At 34.7% G+C, this 16401-nt stretch overlaps 1 protein-coding gene across 1 annotated transcript; it reads right to left on the bottom strand.

Moving 5' to 3' along the window:
• Positions 1–28: 28 nt before the first annotated feature.
• Positions 29–4675, bottom strand: LOC110018005 (protein NRT1/ PTR FAMILY 3.1-like). Its single transcript, XM_020715211.1, is given in 5 exon segments — positions 29–815; positions 818–1049; positions 2805–3373; positions 4210–4427; positions 4517–4675. Coding segments are annotated over 5 exon segments (1764 nt in total). The 5' UTR covers positions 4611–4675; the 3' UTR covers positions 29–164.
• Positions 4676–16401: the final 11726 nt, after the last annotated feature.

Raw genomic sequence — 16401 nt, 5'->3', positions numbered from 1 at the left:
GAACATTTTTAAAAATATATTTATTCCGACTAGTAATAATTAATACACTAATCATAGATTCTAAACACTAAAACACATAATTAATATTTTAATATTTACATAGTTTATTTATCACGTCCATTCCACCCTCCCTGCCTAATCCAATTCATTCATCTCCTCCACGATCAAGCTTTCCCTTCGCCTGTCTCCCCAAGCTCCACGTCGCCGATTTTCTCGCCGGCGGCGGCGATCTCCAGTGGCTTAAACCTATAAAACGTCGCACAAACCAGATAATACCCAAAGTTGAAAACTTGCAATCCGGCGACCAACCAGTAGTAGTAATCCAACCTTCCCCTGTTTATATCATTCTGCAACCAATTCCCCTGCTTCGTCTTCTTCGTAAACTCGCTGATTAACGTCACCATCAATGTGCCGCCGTAGTTCCCCACCGAAGCGGACAGCCAAAACAAAGCCGCCGCCGTGCTCCTCATGCTCTCCGGCGCCTGATCGTACAAAAACTCCATGTGTCCCACCGACGAGAACCCGTCAGCCAATCCATGGATGGCGTACTGCGGAACCAGCCAGAACACGCTGAGCTGACGTCCGGCAAGGGCTGCGCGGCGGCGATGGGTTTCTACAAGGGCGGCGGAGAGGTTGGAGAGGAGGGAGATGGCAAGGCCGATGGCCATGCGGCGGAGGTAGCTGATGCCGTTGGGATGGCCAGTGAGGCGGCGGGCGATGGGGACGAAGAGGCGGTCGTAGATGGCAAGGGTGAGGAGCATGGAGATGATGGAGAAGATGGAGAGAGTGGCTGGGGGGGGGGGGAAGGGGCTGCCGGGATGTGGAAGTTTCCGGCGAGGCGGCGGTTGATGGAGTTGGCTTGGATGATGGTGAAGGTGTAGTTGTGGGAGGCAGCGGTGATGAGGAGGATGCCTACGGACCAGATTGGGAGCATGCGGATGATGGATTTGAGTTCCTCGACCCGGTGGACTGTGGAGAGACGCCATGGATGAGGACGGCCGGTGGCGGAGAGGTCACCGGCGGTGGGAATTGCCGCGCGGTCAAAAAACCTGTTTTTTATGGAATTGTTTCGGTTATCTGTTTTGAATTCTGGCAGGGGAAAGTTGACAAAATGGAACATGTACATAAAGGCCACTAAGACTTTATGTATTTGGATATCAATCATTCATGCTTCAACTTCTACAGATATATTTTCTTATCTCGATTCCACGTTTTAGATAATACAATATTAATGGTTTTAATGTGATTTCTTAATGTTGATCTACCGAGGGTATGATATGATTCCAAAGATTTGAATTCTATGCATGTAAGTATAAAATTGTGTTATACATACATACATACATACATACATACATTCATACATACAAGTGTTTCATTCACAATAAAACATAGGTAAATTTATACACATAACACACAATTCTTATGCATGTTTCGGTTATCTGTTTTGAATTCTGGCAAGGGAAAATTGACAGAATGGAACATGTACATAAAGGCCACTAAGATTTTATGTATTTGAATATCTATCATTCATACTTCAACTTCTACAGATATATCTTCTTATCTGTGTCTGAAATGTCGATTCCACGTTTTAGATAATACAATATTAATGGTTTTAATGTGATTTCTTAATGTTGATCTACCGAGGGTATGATATGATTCCAAAGATTTGAATTCTATGCATGTAAGTATAAAATTGTGTTATACATACATACATACATACATACATACATACATACATACATACATACATACATACATACATACATACATACATACATACATACATACATACATACATACATACATACATACATACATACATACATACATACATACATACATACATACATACATACATACATACATACATACATACATACATACATACATACATACATACATACATACATACATACATACATACATACATACATACATACATACATACATACAAATTATGTGACATATCCGTAAATGCTCCATAGATTACAAACCACACAAAATTTAATATTTATTTATATAATAATTTAGTGTTTCATTCACAATAAAACATGGGTAAATTTATACACATAACACACAATTCTTATGCATTTACTTATCTCACCCCCAAATTTTAATTTTTACAAGTTTAACACTTTTTTTATGTCTGAAAAGATGTATGAAAAGGTGGATCACACATTTTCAAGTGCTAAACTCATAAAAATCAAATTTTGGGCGTGAAATATGTAAATTCATAAGAATTGAGTTATATGTTTTTAAAAGCCCCTAAAGAATATACATTGTTAAAAAAAAATAAATATATTGATTTTTTATGGAATTTAAAATTTAAATATTATATAAACAACCATAAAATTTTGATATTGTATATGGAGTTAAGAATTATTTTGTGATATAGAAATTATTATAATTCAAAACACATTCTACTATAAATATTAATAATTAAATAAATTAATTGAATCATATCAAACTTTTCACTTATGTTAGATTCAATCTAAGATAAAAGTAATATTATTTTTTTTATTAATTTTTCAATTATTACTTATTAGACTTATTATAAAAAAAAATTACCTATCCAATAATTTATCCTTAAATGATTGGAGACTATATAAAAATATCAAAATATTCTTCTCAATTATTTGTTCAGATCATTCAAATTTATAATTTTGACTCTGTGATTAATGTCATGTATTTTTTAATTAAATTTAATAAAATCAATAATTCAATAGTAACCATACTATTCTACCGAATAATTGTTCTATTATCTACAACATCCTCAGAGGAAATTCAACAAACAGCTTGCTTACGTCAAATGACCCGTGTGCAGAAGCCTCCCAGAAACCGAAATATCGGCATCAAGCTCCTTATCCTGATACAAAACTCCCGCATCCGCCGGCACGGCCAGCTTTCTCTTCCTCACGGCGGCGCCCACCACTTGTGCCAGTCGTGCGAACGGGCTCCCCCCCGGCTTCCTCCTTATATAAAGCCGGTACCCGACAACAAAGACGACCACCGATATAAACATAGCCATGGTGGGAATCCCAAACCCTAATCCCCAGCCCACGTTATCTTGTATATAGACCACAACCGTGAGGGCGAGCAGCAGTGAAATTCCCATGGTGAAGAAGAAGAGGTTGAAGAAACTCGAGCCGGTTTGGCGTCCGTTCGGTTGGGGTCGATCGAGTTCAAATTGCTCTGCTCCGAAGGCGACGACGCAGGGCCGGAGACCGCCGGAGCCGATCGCCGTGAGGAGCAGGGAGAAGTAGAAGAAAGCTTGTTGCCATGCCGAGGCTTTGCGGCAGGAGGGGGATCGGAGAGGGCAGGGCGGCGGCCGGAGAACGGGGAAGATGGCTGAGATGGTGACGCCTATCATGCCCTGTGCATAACATAACTGGATCATTTTGCATGCAATTTTGAATTTGTTTGTTTCCCAAGTGTTGCATAAAAATAATTATTTAGTGATGATTTAGAAATAATTTAATTTATATTATTATTTCAAATATCATGTTTAAATGTTATTCATATTATTAAGGTCTTGTTCTAGTTTAGCTTTAGTTTAATAAGAAAAAATAAATTAATATGAGGCTTATTATAAAAACAATGACTTAATTTTACATAGAATTTGTGTAGATTTATGGAGTTAAAAAAAAATTAATATTAATTTCTAATTATATTCAACAAAATTTACACACCACACAATTTTATTATGTTCAAGTATCTAGCACGTAGGCATTCATATTGGCATGCATATCACTTCAATCTCAATGGTACTAAAGTTTTATAAGTGCAAAAATCAAAATTTGGAGGTTAGATATATAAATACACAAGAATTGTGTGTTTTATATGTAAATTTTTCTGTTTTTTCGTTTGGCTTCAAGCAAGATGAGCTCCAGTTAGAAAGCTATTTATATGAAGTAGCCTTGTATTTTCTGACTAATTGAAAAAATATAATAGCCTCAAAATAAACCCTTTTTATTCTTTTCTTTAATTTAAATTTCAGCTTTAAATAAAATTAATTGTGCATGATAATTGAAAAAAACATTTTTACAGTTGCATCTATAATTTTTATTATTTTCAAATACTTTAAAAATCCAAAAAAATTATATTCAAACATTTAAGAAAATAAAATAAAAACAAACAGAACCATCCATTTCACCAGCAAAAAAAAAATGAACAGCTATAAATCATCGTAATTTTCAGAACAGTTCTCACTAGTTGATATATAATAGATCCGACGGTGATGGTCCAGAAACGGCCGGCGAAAGAGTCGGCGACAAGAGCTCCGATGATCGGCGTGAGGCTGGCCGTGCCGCCGAAGTTAGTGAGAGTGTTAGTGGCCTGTATTAGAGGAAGATGAAGCTCATTCTGAAGATACTGAATCATGTTCGCATTGAACCCCGCCGTCGCAAATCTATCACATATTTCATTTGCTACAACAATAAAATTACAATTTTTATCGTTTATAATTTGAAAAAAATTAATTTTTTGATATTATTAAGAAAAAAAAGAGAAACCTTACCGAGTATAAATGGCATGGTTCTGAGACCACCTTGCTGCCGCTTCTTCTCCTCTTCTCTTTCGTTTCCAGCCATGGTTTGTTTTTCTGCTTCCATGGATGGGAAGAAGAGGAGGTCTGCAAGTCTCTGAAAATAATTGGGTGGAGGGTACTGATGAGTAAAGAGGTCTACTGCTGCTATTTATGGCTGCCTTTGAAAGGTTAATCAATTAGAGCTCGTGTATTTCCACTCAAATTATGTTGGGAAGGTTTACATACATGTCACTCGATTATTATCTATTTACATATCTCAAATCTTAACTTTTATACTTACACTTATAAATCTCGAAGCATATTACCACCGAAATATTATATGTATAAACATCAAACTTAAGTGTTAGATATGCAAATAAATAAGAATTGTGTGGCATGTGTGTAAATTTTCCATTTATTTATTGATTCATGATTGATGCGAGCTAGAAAACTCACGGCGGTAGAGTAATGGATTATTGTCTTAGCGTTGCACAAGAATTCAACACACACTCAGATGAAAATGAATCAAGCTGTGATAATACCAGAAGTTTTTACGTGGAAACTCGTACCACGGGGCCTGCCCAATTGTAAAAATCCACTATAAGTTGATAAGTTGATGATTATAGATGCCCCTTGTCGCACAGACGAGAAAGAGTAACTAGCTTTCCACGTTACAACGTCGACTAATGACGTCTATAAGCGGTGGTTGACGGAGGTTGGCAGTGATCGACGGTAATCGACGACAATCAATGACGGTCTGCGATGGTCGACAGAGGTCACGATGGCTGACGATGGACGGTGGTGGTCGACGGAGGTCAGCGGTGACTGGCGATGATCAACGGTGTCCGGCGATGGTCGACAGAGGTCGGCGGTGGTTGTCAACGGTCAGTGGTAGTCGACGACGATTGACGATGACGAGGATGATCTTAGACTTGAGCTCCTTCTCAAAGTCTTAAGTTATCTCTTAAACCTCCCTTCCTTCATGTGAGGGGTGAGACTCTATTTATAATGTTTTGGGTGCAATTACTGCAAGAATATGAACCATTTTGATCGGACGGTCCAGAGAGCTTCCTTCGATCGAATGACGTTTGATGGACATTTGAGTGTCTTAATGATGTCGGAATTGAGCAATCTTGGTCTCGTTGGATTCGTCATGTCGAGACTCTCGATTCGACAATGAACTCGCTAGATTCGACATTTGTTTGACCTTTCAAATGCCTCCAGAAATCCTCTAATAGTGGTTTAATGATTTTATTCGGGCTTGATTTGACTCGGATTGGACTGACTTTCATATCATTAGGTTCGTCTCATCGAGCCGATCAATTTGATTATAAGTTTGTTGAAATTGCTGATGGAAATTTACTATCAATAATATTATTTTTTTAGTTATATCAAATTAATCAGCAAAAGAGAAAAGGAGGCTGATGGAAATTTGCTACTGGCGTATCAATAATATTATTTTTTTAGTTATATCAAATTATGCTGATGGAAATTTACTATCAATAATATTATTTTTTTAGTTATATCAAATTAATCAGCAAAAGAGAAAAGGATGAATCTTGAGGATACATTGACAGGTCAAGATACATACTACATAAATCTTTATGTACTTATATAACTAACATTTAAATTTTCATAATAATAGTAATGATAATAATAAACATCTATATTTTCACATTTAAATATTGATCAAGATATTCAACTTTATTCAATTATTTTTTTTCCAAATTTGTATTTTAATTTGACAACCAATACTAAATTAACAAAAAGGCAAAAGGTCATGGTATCAAAACTACTAAAGACGTGTTTAGGATGAGTTTCAAAAAACCTTGGAATTTGCACTGAGGTTATTTATGTAAATGTATTTATTTGGAAATAAATTCGAACCTTAAAGCTTATCATGACTAAAAGTTTGAGAAGGATATCCACTGTAACAAATAAGTTTCATATTAAAAAAGTGTTATGGTATGACATATATCATATATGGACAGACGCTGGAACGAAGCGGAGCGGAGCGAAATAATCTGTCCAAATTGGGAAGTTACGTTATATGGGTTGGGGCTATACGGTACATGGGTAATTTGAGAATTACATATTGTACTGCAGGGCTTACTCTAGGATTATAAATATACATGTTTGTATTCCTAGGTCTTTGAGAGAGCTGAATATTCTATTCAGTAATCTTTTCTGAATATTGAAAAGAAACTCGCCGCTCTGCTCCCGAGGACATAGGCATCTTTGCCGAACCTCGTTAAATCTCTGTGTTCTTCTGGATTTGTGTCGATTACTGTTTTCTTCGCCCTAATTTTCTCAACAAAAAGGATCATTTAGATACCACACAATTCTTATGTACATATCTAACACCTATACTTTGTTTTTTTACATTTTTGCCACCAAAGTTTACTAATAGGAAAGATGTTATATATAAAAAAAGGGGCAATTACATGTACAACACCATCTTTCATCCATTTTTTTAAATTGTCAATCTAATATCGAAATTCATGATAAAACCCCAACCCGTATTTTTCATTTTAATCAAATTCTAGATAGTTTGATGGAAGCACTCGCAAATACATCGGTTCCGTAGTTAAATAATATTACCTCGGTGTCAGATTTTGTAAATAGCAATGTTTCGAGTGCTATTTATGTAATAATCCCAAACAAAAATAAAGCTTTACAAATAAGATAGACGAAACGCAACAGTCGAAAAATAAAAAAACGTTTCATTTTAAGTGTATATCACTTTAGCTATGCTTGAAAAGGTGCCTTCAATTTTTAAAAGCTAAAATGATAATGCTTTTGAAGTGGTAAAAATGTAAAAACTAGCATTTAGGTGTTAGTTATGTAAATACATAAGAATTGCGTGGTATGTCTGTAAATGTCCCCAAAAAGTATTATGCTATCGAAAATTTTCAAATCTGATACCATAATTTATTTTTTCTTGTAATGGTTAAAGAACATTATTGACAAACTAAGGGCTATATATTTGGTCCCTGCTCGGAATCGCTGCCTTCAAATATATAGCCTTTATATATTTAACTCATGATGCTTCAAAGCTGACTTATTTTGGGAGAATATTAGGCGTGGAGGCTTTATGTTTGCAAACTTAAGTATAATCATGTTGTATATGGTTGTATTCATGAGTACAATCATGAATACAATCCTGTATAACATTGTCGAAACGAATATTTTTTCACCTATTCTCACGGTAAATATTACATGTGGTCATACATACGTGCAGATTAAGGGTGCACACGTCGAGTCCATCCTGTCTGCATACACGGATCATCCACAATATCTTATCTATTCTCACGTCCAAGTTGGTTTTATTCAAACACTTGCTTAGCTAAAGCGGAGTAATCGAACCACTCGCCAATTCACAACTCGGCTATAGAAGCTTGAGAGCTCGTCTATTCGACAATTTGCCAGCTCGGACATGATCACGAGTGTGTGTGCATATGCGTGCGGGTCGTCAATTATATTGCATAGTAGGTATCATCATCATCCCAAATATATGATCCACAACTTTATGCTACACACTCTCTGTATTTTCTTCTTTTAAGCAATAAAAACCAGAGCTTCTTTCTCTCTATATCTGTTCCTATATTTTTCTGTAAGTGTTCTTTTCAGACCAAAATCACAAATCTTAATGGAAATCAGGTTATGTCCAGACTATATAATTGCCTTCTTGAATTTTGAAATAAATAAAATAATTTAATATTTTTTTAAATAATTTAGATAATTTAGTAATATTACATTTCTGCCCCCTTATAATAGAGACAAAATGGCCGATAACCTTACCCAAATAAATGCCGTGTAGTGACTATATGAAAAAAAAAATAAATAAAAATCAATGAAGAAATAATGTCTAATAATGTCAAGTCTTTTCTTGATGTGTAATGTTAACCGTGTAAATGTAAGAATATTAATTGTATTTCATATCCAATTATATAGCTATAAAATCATTGATTTTTTTTTTAATTTTAAAAATTAGGTTAGATCAATAATTCGCCTTACATGCCATATTTATGTACGAACTAAAATACCCATGTTGCACCTATGTGCTTTAGGGGTAGAGTATGTAAATAAATTGTGAGTCCATATCATGAATAAATGTTATACAGAATTACTATTTGTGACTGTGCTATTGCTCTCCTTTCTCTGTATGTTTGCAAACTTATGTATAATCATGTTGTACATGGTTGTATTCATGAGTATAACCATGAATACAATCATGTATAGCATGGTCAAAACTAATATTTTTTCCCCTATTCTCACGGTAAATATTACATGTGGTCATCCATACGTGCAGATTAAGGGTGCACACGCCGAGTCCATCCTGTCTGCATACACGGATCATCCACAATATCTTATCTATTCTCACGTCCAAGTTGGTTTTATTCAAACACTAGCTTAGCTAAAGCGGAGTAATCGAACCACTCGCCAATTCACAACTCGGCTATAGAAGCTTGAGAGCTCGTCTATTCGACAATTTGCTACCTCGAACATGATCACGAGTGTGCGTGCATATGCGTGCGTGTGGTCAATTATATTGCATAGTAGGTATCATCATCATCCCAAATATATGATCCATAACTTTATGCTACACACTCTCTGTATTTTCTTCTTTTAAGCAATAAAAACCAGAGCTTCTTTCTCTCTATATCTGTTCCTATATTTTTCTGTAAGTGTTCTTTTCAGACCAAAATCACATATCTTAATTGAAATCAGGTTATGTCCAGAGTATATAATTGCCTTCTTGAATTTTGAAATAAATAAAATAATTTAATATTTTTTTAAATAATTTAGATAATTTAGTAATATTACATTTCTGCCCCCTTGTAATAGAGACAAAATGGCCAATAACCTTACCCAAATAAATGCCGTGTAGTGACTATATGAAAAAAAAAATAAATAAAAATCAATGAAGAAATAATGTCTAATAATGTCAAGTCTTTTCTTGATGTGTAATGTTAACCGTGTAAATGTAAGAATATTAATTGTATTTCATATCCAATTATATAGCTTATAAAATCATTGATTTTTTTTTAATTTTAAAAATTAGGTTATATCAATAATTCACCTTACATGCCATATTTATGTACGGACTAAAATACCCATGTTGCACCTATGTACTTTAGGGGATAGAGTATGTAAATAAATTGTGAGTCCATATCACGAATAAATGTTATACAAAATTACTATTTGTGACTGTGCTATTGCTCTCCTTTCTTTTCCTCCCCATCCTTCAACGCTCTATTCCTTAGGGGGGGTCTTTCGTACAGTTTTGGATTCAACATATAAGGTACGATATGATTTGAAATATTTAAGATAGAAATGAAGTGTTAAATACATAAATACAAAATATTGTGTGGTTGTGCATGGATGTTTGTTTTCATTTTTATATTCATAGATCTACATAAATATATGAAAAGGCAAATTTTAATTTTTTTGAATTAATGATAATGATATTTATGATGTGATGCTTAAGATTTGAGTGTTATAAATATTAAAACTTATAGTCTTGATACTAGATGTATCAATACATAAAAAAATTGTATGATATATATGAAAATGCCCTTATGTACATCTCTTATTCTTTTTGAAGTTTAACTTTCAAAGAGAGAAGAGAATGATTTTGAACCTTAATCTAATTATTGAACCCCATAAGTTTGAGTGTAAGATAAATAGATAGAGAGAAACAGAGAAACAATGAAAGATAAGTGCACAATAATGAATAGTAATCGTTCTTATCGATTAGCTCTTTCTAATAAATTGACTTCCAAATTTATAGAGGAGAGGGGTACAATATATGAATTTATAGACTCTACTTTAAATGGCATTATAAGGTATTTAACATAGGTGACCTTGTGGCTCGGCTACATTATGGTTCTGTTGATTGAGCTCGGCAGCCTTTTGTTTGGTAAGACTTACGCAATCGGCTCTGTTGAGTCGGATGTCTTGGTAGTGGGTTGTCTAGACTGCTAGCCGTTCATGCTGCTAGTTATTCTTTTGAATGAAATATTTTATTATATAAGAAAAAAATTAATAATCGCATCTATATTAAGAAACTAATAATAATGATTTTCAGAGCCATTTTTTATTTCTAAAATGTCCAACATAAAATATTTATTTGGTAAGATCTGGAGATTTTTTTCTTAAATAATACATAGAATCTTGAAAAGCGATATGCCTGTCAATGACTGCTGTCATGAAACGGCTCATCAATGCGACACGTAGCAACGAGGGTTCAAATAGGACAAAAACGGGTCGCCGACTTCGGGCCAGCCTTGACCCGACCGGCTCTCGTCTTTACGACCGAGTTAGGCCCGACGAATTGATCGCGGTGTGGGGCCCAGCTGAGGAGTGGACCGCCGATTTGAGCCGGATGGCCGGTTTGCGATTTGACTGTTCCTCCAAAGTGGATTCTGGTCGGCGGTTCACGATGCGGCGAAAGCTCCTTTATGGAAAAAGCAGATCATTTGTTTTATTTATTTATTTATTTATTCATTTGTTTATTTTTACTAAGGACGGGTTTGGAAATAATTTTATTTATTTATTTATTTGTTGGATTTTGAATTATCAGCTGTATCACATTGCCTACTTGTAAATATAACGTGATTCCCCTCGCTCTCTCTCTCTCTCTCTCTCATTAGAAGTTTTTCACAGCAAAGATGGCCTCAAAATCTTGCAGGCCATATTATAAGTTGGTCCAGTTCTTAATAGGCTCCATCTATAAAAGGGTTGGAGGGTGGACCATTGGCCTATAGCTGTTTAATATTGGCCCGACTTGAACTAGTTTTCTCTTGAAGAGTGGACTGGGTCTACATTTGTATGGATTAAGCACTGGTTGTTTGGGTCAGATTATGGACCCAACACAATCTTACTAGATTATCTTACATAACTTCTAATATAAAATTCTCATCGTCATCATCAATTCATCATGCACCCTCCTTCTAAAAATATGTATTCCTCTAATTTTTAATCAATAATAAGAAGGATTTAAGAAATGAAAAAACAAAATATTGGCTACAATAAAAACTTAATTTAGTACGTATTTCTTTTAAGACTCAACATTTGTTTTGCATTTTCTCATTTCATAGCTCTCATTTATAGTGGGTGAAATTATATTCCTTGGCTCGTGATCCATCAAATTTAATACTTTTGCAACCATAACAACTTGCCCGTTCATTCCAATCATAATTATCAAAGGAACCTATTTGTAACAACCCCAATGTTTACTCATCGAGATGTTATATATTTTTGATCTAATGGACTCAAAGTTTTATCCTTATGGTGTAACAATCAAAATTTTATAGAAACTTCAAAGTTAAGTGTGATCGTGCAAGAGTATTTTTAGAATAGGTGACTATTGGAAATTACGTAAGTGTGATAAAATCAAGAGACCATTAGAATAAAACAAAGAATGTCTCAATGGGTTGATATTTTATAAATTAAAGCATATTCACTTTATTTAGCACTGGTGTGACCATACCGTCCTAGTGCATCATATTCTATGAGAACTCCATAGATATGTTTTGCGCAAGAGTAGTATTACGATGGGAACATCTTCGTTTATTTAGCATGGGAAGGAAAAAAGTGAGCCTGTGGCTGTGATGCAGATGGTTGGGAAGGAATAAAGTAGACTTGGAACGTCGTGTGGTTCTTGTTTGTGAGATGAAATATAATGACCAAAAAGACACAGTTATTGGGGTTTTATAAAACTAAAGATATTGAAATAAATTTTCTTGGGTCGGGCTAGCAGGAGCCCGACCACCGGTACCCCTATTGTAGTTCTGTCAGCGATCTATATAAATCCTTTTACTTTTTAGTTCGACCATTCCTTATTAAATTTTATATCATTTTGTGAATAAAATTAAAGATAATTAAGTTCATGACGTGTTTAAGTTTATTAACCATAAACCATATTAAATTAGCATGTCAATATCAAGTGATTAAAATATATATTATAAAAAATTGCATTCAAAGCTTATAAAAATAATTGGTAAGTGATGCTAAATTAATATATATATATTACAATTTGATATCAAATCAATGCAATAAACAATAAAATAAAGAAAAGAAAAAAACACAAAGGTTATACGCCGAAAACCTAAGCTGGGAAAACTCAAGCGCACAGGAGAAAAATTGACTACATCACATATAAAATTACAGGTGAAGAGCTTCGACCAAACCAAAACAAGAACAGGAAAAAGTAAGTGCTCTTGTATAGAATGATGAAAAATTTATAGTTTTTTAACAAGTCCCCTTTAAAAGAAATAATTAAAAAATAAGCCAATAAAGTAATAGCACATAGATTGCAATCTAAAGATTATTATAAGATTGATCAAATGGTTGAAAATATTAATCAATATGCACACAATTTCATTTTAAAGCTTCAATGTATGGGTCCATACTTTTCTTATAAGATAACAAGGAAGGCACACAAACTCTGATCACAAATGTAGTAATCTTCACCATCAAATGAATTTTCAAATATACATAATAAAATTTTATTGACCCCTTACATAAATCTCGAATGGTTAGAAATTAAAACCAATCAAGTCTAAGCAATGCTCAAACAAGACTATTGGGAGTGCCTTAGTCAATATATCCATAAGATTATCGTGGGTACATATTTTGTACACAATAATGTCACCTCAAATAATGACTTAACCAAGGAAGGAGTAACGGACATCAAAGTGTTTCGTCCTCTCATAAAACATTTGATCTTTAACTAGACAAATACCACACTGGCAATCACACATTAGCGTAGAGATCTTCAAATATTAACTAAGTTTGTCAAATATAATTTTCAACTAAAGAGCTTCTTTTAAAATTAGCACAGTTCGAATCGATTTGGAGGTATATTATAACTTGCATATTATACAAATTTTATCTCATTTAACTAGGGTTGTGAAAATGGCTCGTATAACTCGTGTTCGGCTCGTTAAGAAGCTCGTGTTCGGTTCGTTCACTAAGTTGTGTTCGGCTCGTTCGCTAAGGTAACATACCGAACACGAATAAAACGAACAAATATTTGTTTGTTCGTGTTCGGCTCATTTTGGCTCAAAATACTACTAATCAATTATATATGTATCTTTGATGAGTAGTACTTTTAAAAAAATTAATTGACTACAAAGCTACAAAGATTCATAATTAAAAGTGTTAATTAAGAAAATAGAATAAAAATTATTAAATTAGATTCAAATGATGTTTTATGCAGCCAGAGGTCAATTGGATAAGGAAGATATTACTCTACACAATCTTAACGAGCCCCCAACATCCTACCAATCCTTCAAAGCTGCCATACATACCCGATTGCAGTCAATGGACCTAGATGACTTCTATTCTCTATTGTGTAGTGAGGAGGTAAATCAAGCAAACGAAGCACTCAAGCTAGGTCAAGCTCCTAACCCACATTTGGCACTCACAACAACGATAGGGCGCAACCAAACACCATAACATGGTCATGGCGGAACAACCTCCACATTCAACTCCCGCACTTGAGGTAGTCGATCCCTAAATACATCATCCATACACCAGTTCTGACCTCTTATGAATAAGCAATTAAACTTCCACATTGGCATAAGGAATGACAGATGAATTTCATGCTCTCCAATTCTAAGCTACATGGGAGTTGGTTCCTCCACCCACAAACCAAGCTATCTTGGTTGCAAGTGGATTTATACCACAAAATATAACTCCAATGGTACAATTTCCAGATAAAAGCTCGCTTAGTGGCACAAGGTGACAATCAAGAGTTTGGTATCAGCTATCACGAGACATTTAGCCCGATGGATGAGATGGCTACTCTGTGCATTCTATTTACTGTGGATTTCAATAATAACTAGCCTCTCCTACAACCTGATGTAGCTAATGCCTTTTTGCTCAACTATCTTCAAGACACCATTTACATGCAACAACATCATGTATGCCAACTAAAGAAAGCACTATAGGGTTGAAACAATCCCCTCTTGAATGGTTTAATACTCTCTCCAATTTCTTCATTCATAATGGGCATCAGCAAATCAGATCCGTCTGTCCTGATTTACTCCACTCTTAATGTGAAAATATTTGTTCTTATCTATGTTAATGAAATGATTCTCACCGACAAAAACACCATGGCTCTTACATCCATCACTCAAGAACTCACAACTAGATTCCGACTCAAGCAACTTGACGAAGTCTCCAAATTTCTTGGGATACTAGTAGAGCGATCACATGGCTGCCTTAGACTACACCAACAACAATATTTACAGAAGATCCTCCAACAGACTTCCATGATTCACTCCAACTTGATCTCCACATTGTTGCCAGCTAAAAAGTAAGATAACTCTATGCCCGATGAACCTCTTACTAATCCAACCAAATATAGACAAATTACATGTCACTCCAGTACTTGACAATCACCAAACCGGATATTGTGTTCGCCGTCAATGTCCCATGTCAACATATGTATCGGCCGACACTGTATCATAACCACCGCCTGGAATGCCTTCTTCGCATCCACCAGACCGGATATTGTGTTCGCCGTCAATGTCCCATGTCAACATATGTATCAGCCGACACTGTATCATAACCACCTCCTGGAATGCCTTCTTCGCATCCACCGTGCTCTCCTCACTTTCCAAAAATACTCTGGCGCCGACTGGCCCGACGACTCTTTCGATGATAGGAAATCTGCTACATACTTCTGCACCTTTTTCGGCAAGACACCCATCTCCTGGACCCTCAAGAAGCAACCCACATTATTATTGAGTAAATTTACATAAATACAACGCAATTCTTATGTGTGTGCCCGTGCGCAGACGGGTGCATGAGTTTGTGTGCGAGTGTGTGCGTGCGTGCATGTAGCAGTTAAAATTGGTATCTTCATTTGTGATAATTTAGCGTCATAACAATGTTCGAAAATATGCATGAAAAGATATATTCATCATTAAAAAACTAATAAAGATTGGGGCCTCATATAAGCAAGTATTAAATTTCAGATCTTGAAGCTATTTTCTTTTAAAGCTGTGAAGCACTTCAGTTTGTCTGTCCCAATCTTCAAAAGTGTCTTTCACCTTCTGTTTCCTCCTCAAATAGGTACTTATTCTAAAAACAAAAAAATAACCAAAGTTAGGAAATAAATTCTAAACACAATATTACATTAAACAATTCACTTATTGTACAAAAGTATAACTTTATAAAAATATGCTGCCATCTTTATATAGGAAAACTTAGATCATAAGAACTATAACAAAATTTTAAAACAGTCTTAATGAAATAACTCATGAGAGATGCTTTACACCTCCTTTCCAAATCATATTCCCACTCAACTAAAGGTTCTTTTTGGGACAATTGTAGTGATTTGAAGAAATTGTTTTGAAGCTGTTGTAGAAGAAACTATTATTCAAAAAGTTGTGGGAACTACTACAAGTTTATTTATTTGTTTTAAAAAATCAAACAAAAACTATCTGGTAGTCATCGCACATAGGCATGTCCCTTCGCATTATAGAAGGATCTAAGTAGTGTGAGTTGAGGGATGTAAGTAGTGTCAACACTTGTGAAATTTACAAACATACCGCTTAATTCTTGTGTATTCACATATCTAACACCTTTACTTCAAATCTGACATGCATACCACCTTACCTATGCATAAGAAGATGTATTTCACTTTCTGAAAATTAAAATTGTTATATCACAAAAATTAAAATAATGATACTTAATTTGATATGATATGAACAAATTGAATGATATAAATGTAAAAAAGTGAAGTTTATATGTTAGATGTGTATATACATAAAAATTGGGTGGTATATATGTAAATGCCCCTGTATTATATATATCTATATATATCTGTATGCATATATATATATATATATATATATATA

Source organism: Phalaenopsis equestris, unplaced genomic scaffold, assembly GCF_001263595.1.
Source record: "Phalaenopsis equestris unplaced genomic scaffold, ASM126359v1 Scaffold000002, whole genome shotgun sequence".
Classification (NCBI taxonomy): Eukaryota; Viridiplantae; Streptophyta; class Magnoliopsida; order Asparagales; family Orchidaceae; genus Phalaenopsis; species Phalaenopsis equestris.
The sequence above is the reverse complement of the archived record's forward strand: the minus strand, read 5'-3'. Positions and strand labels throughout refer to the sequence as shown.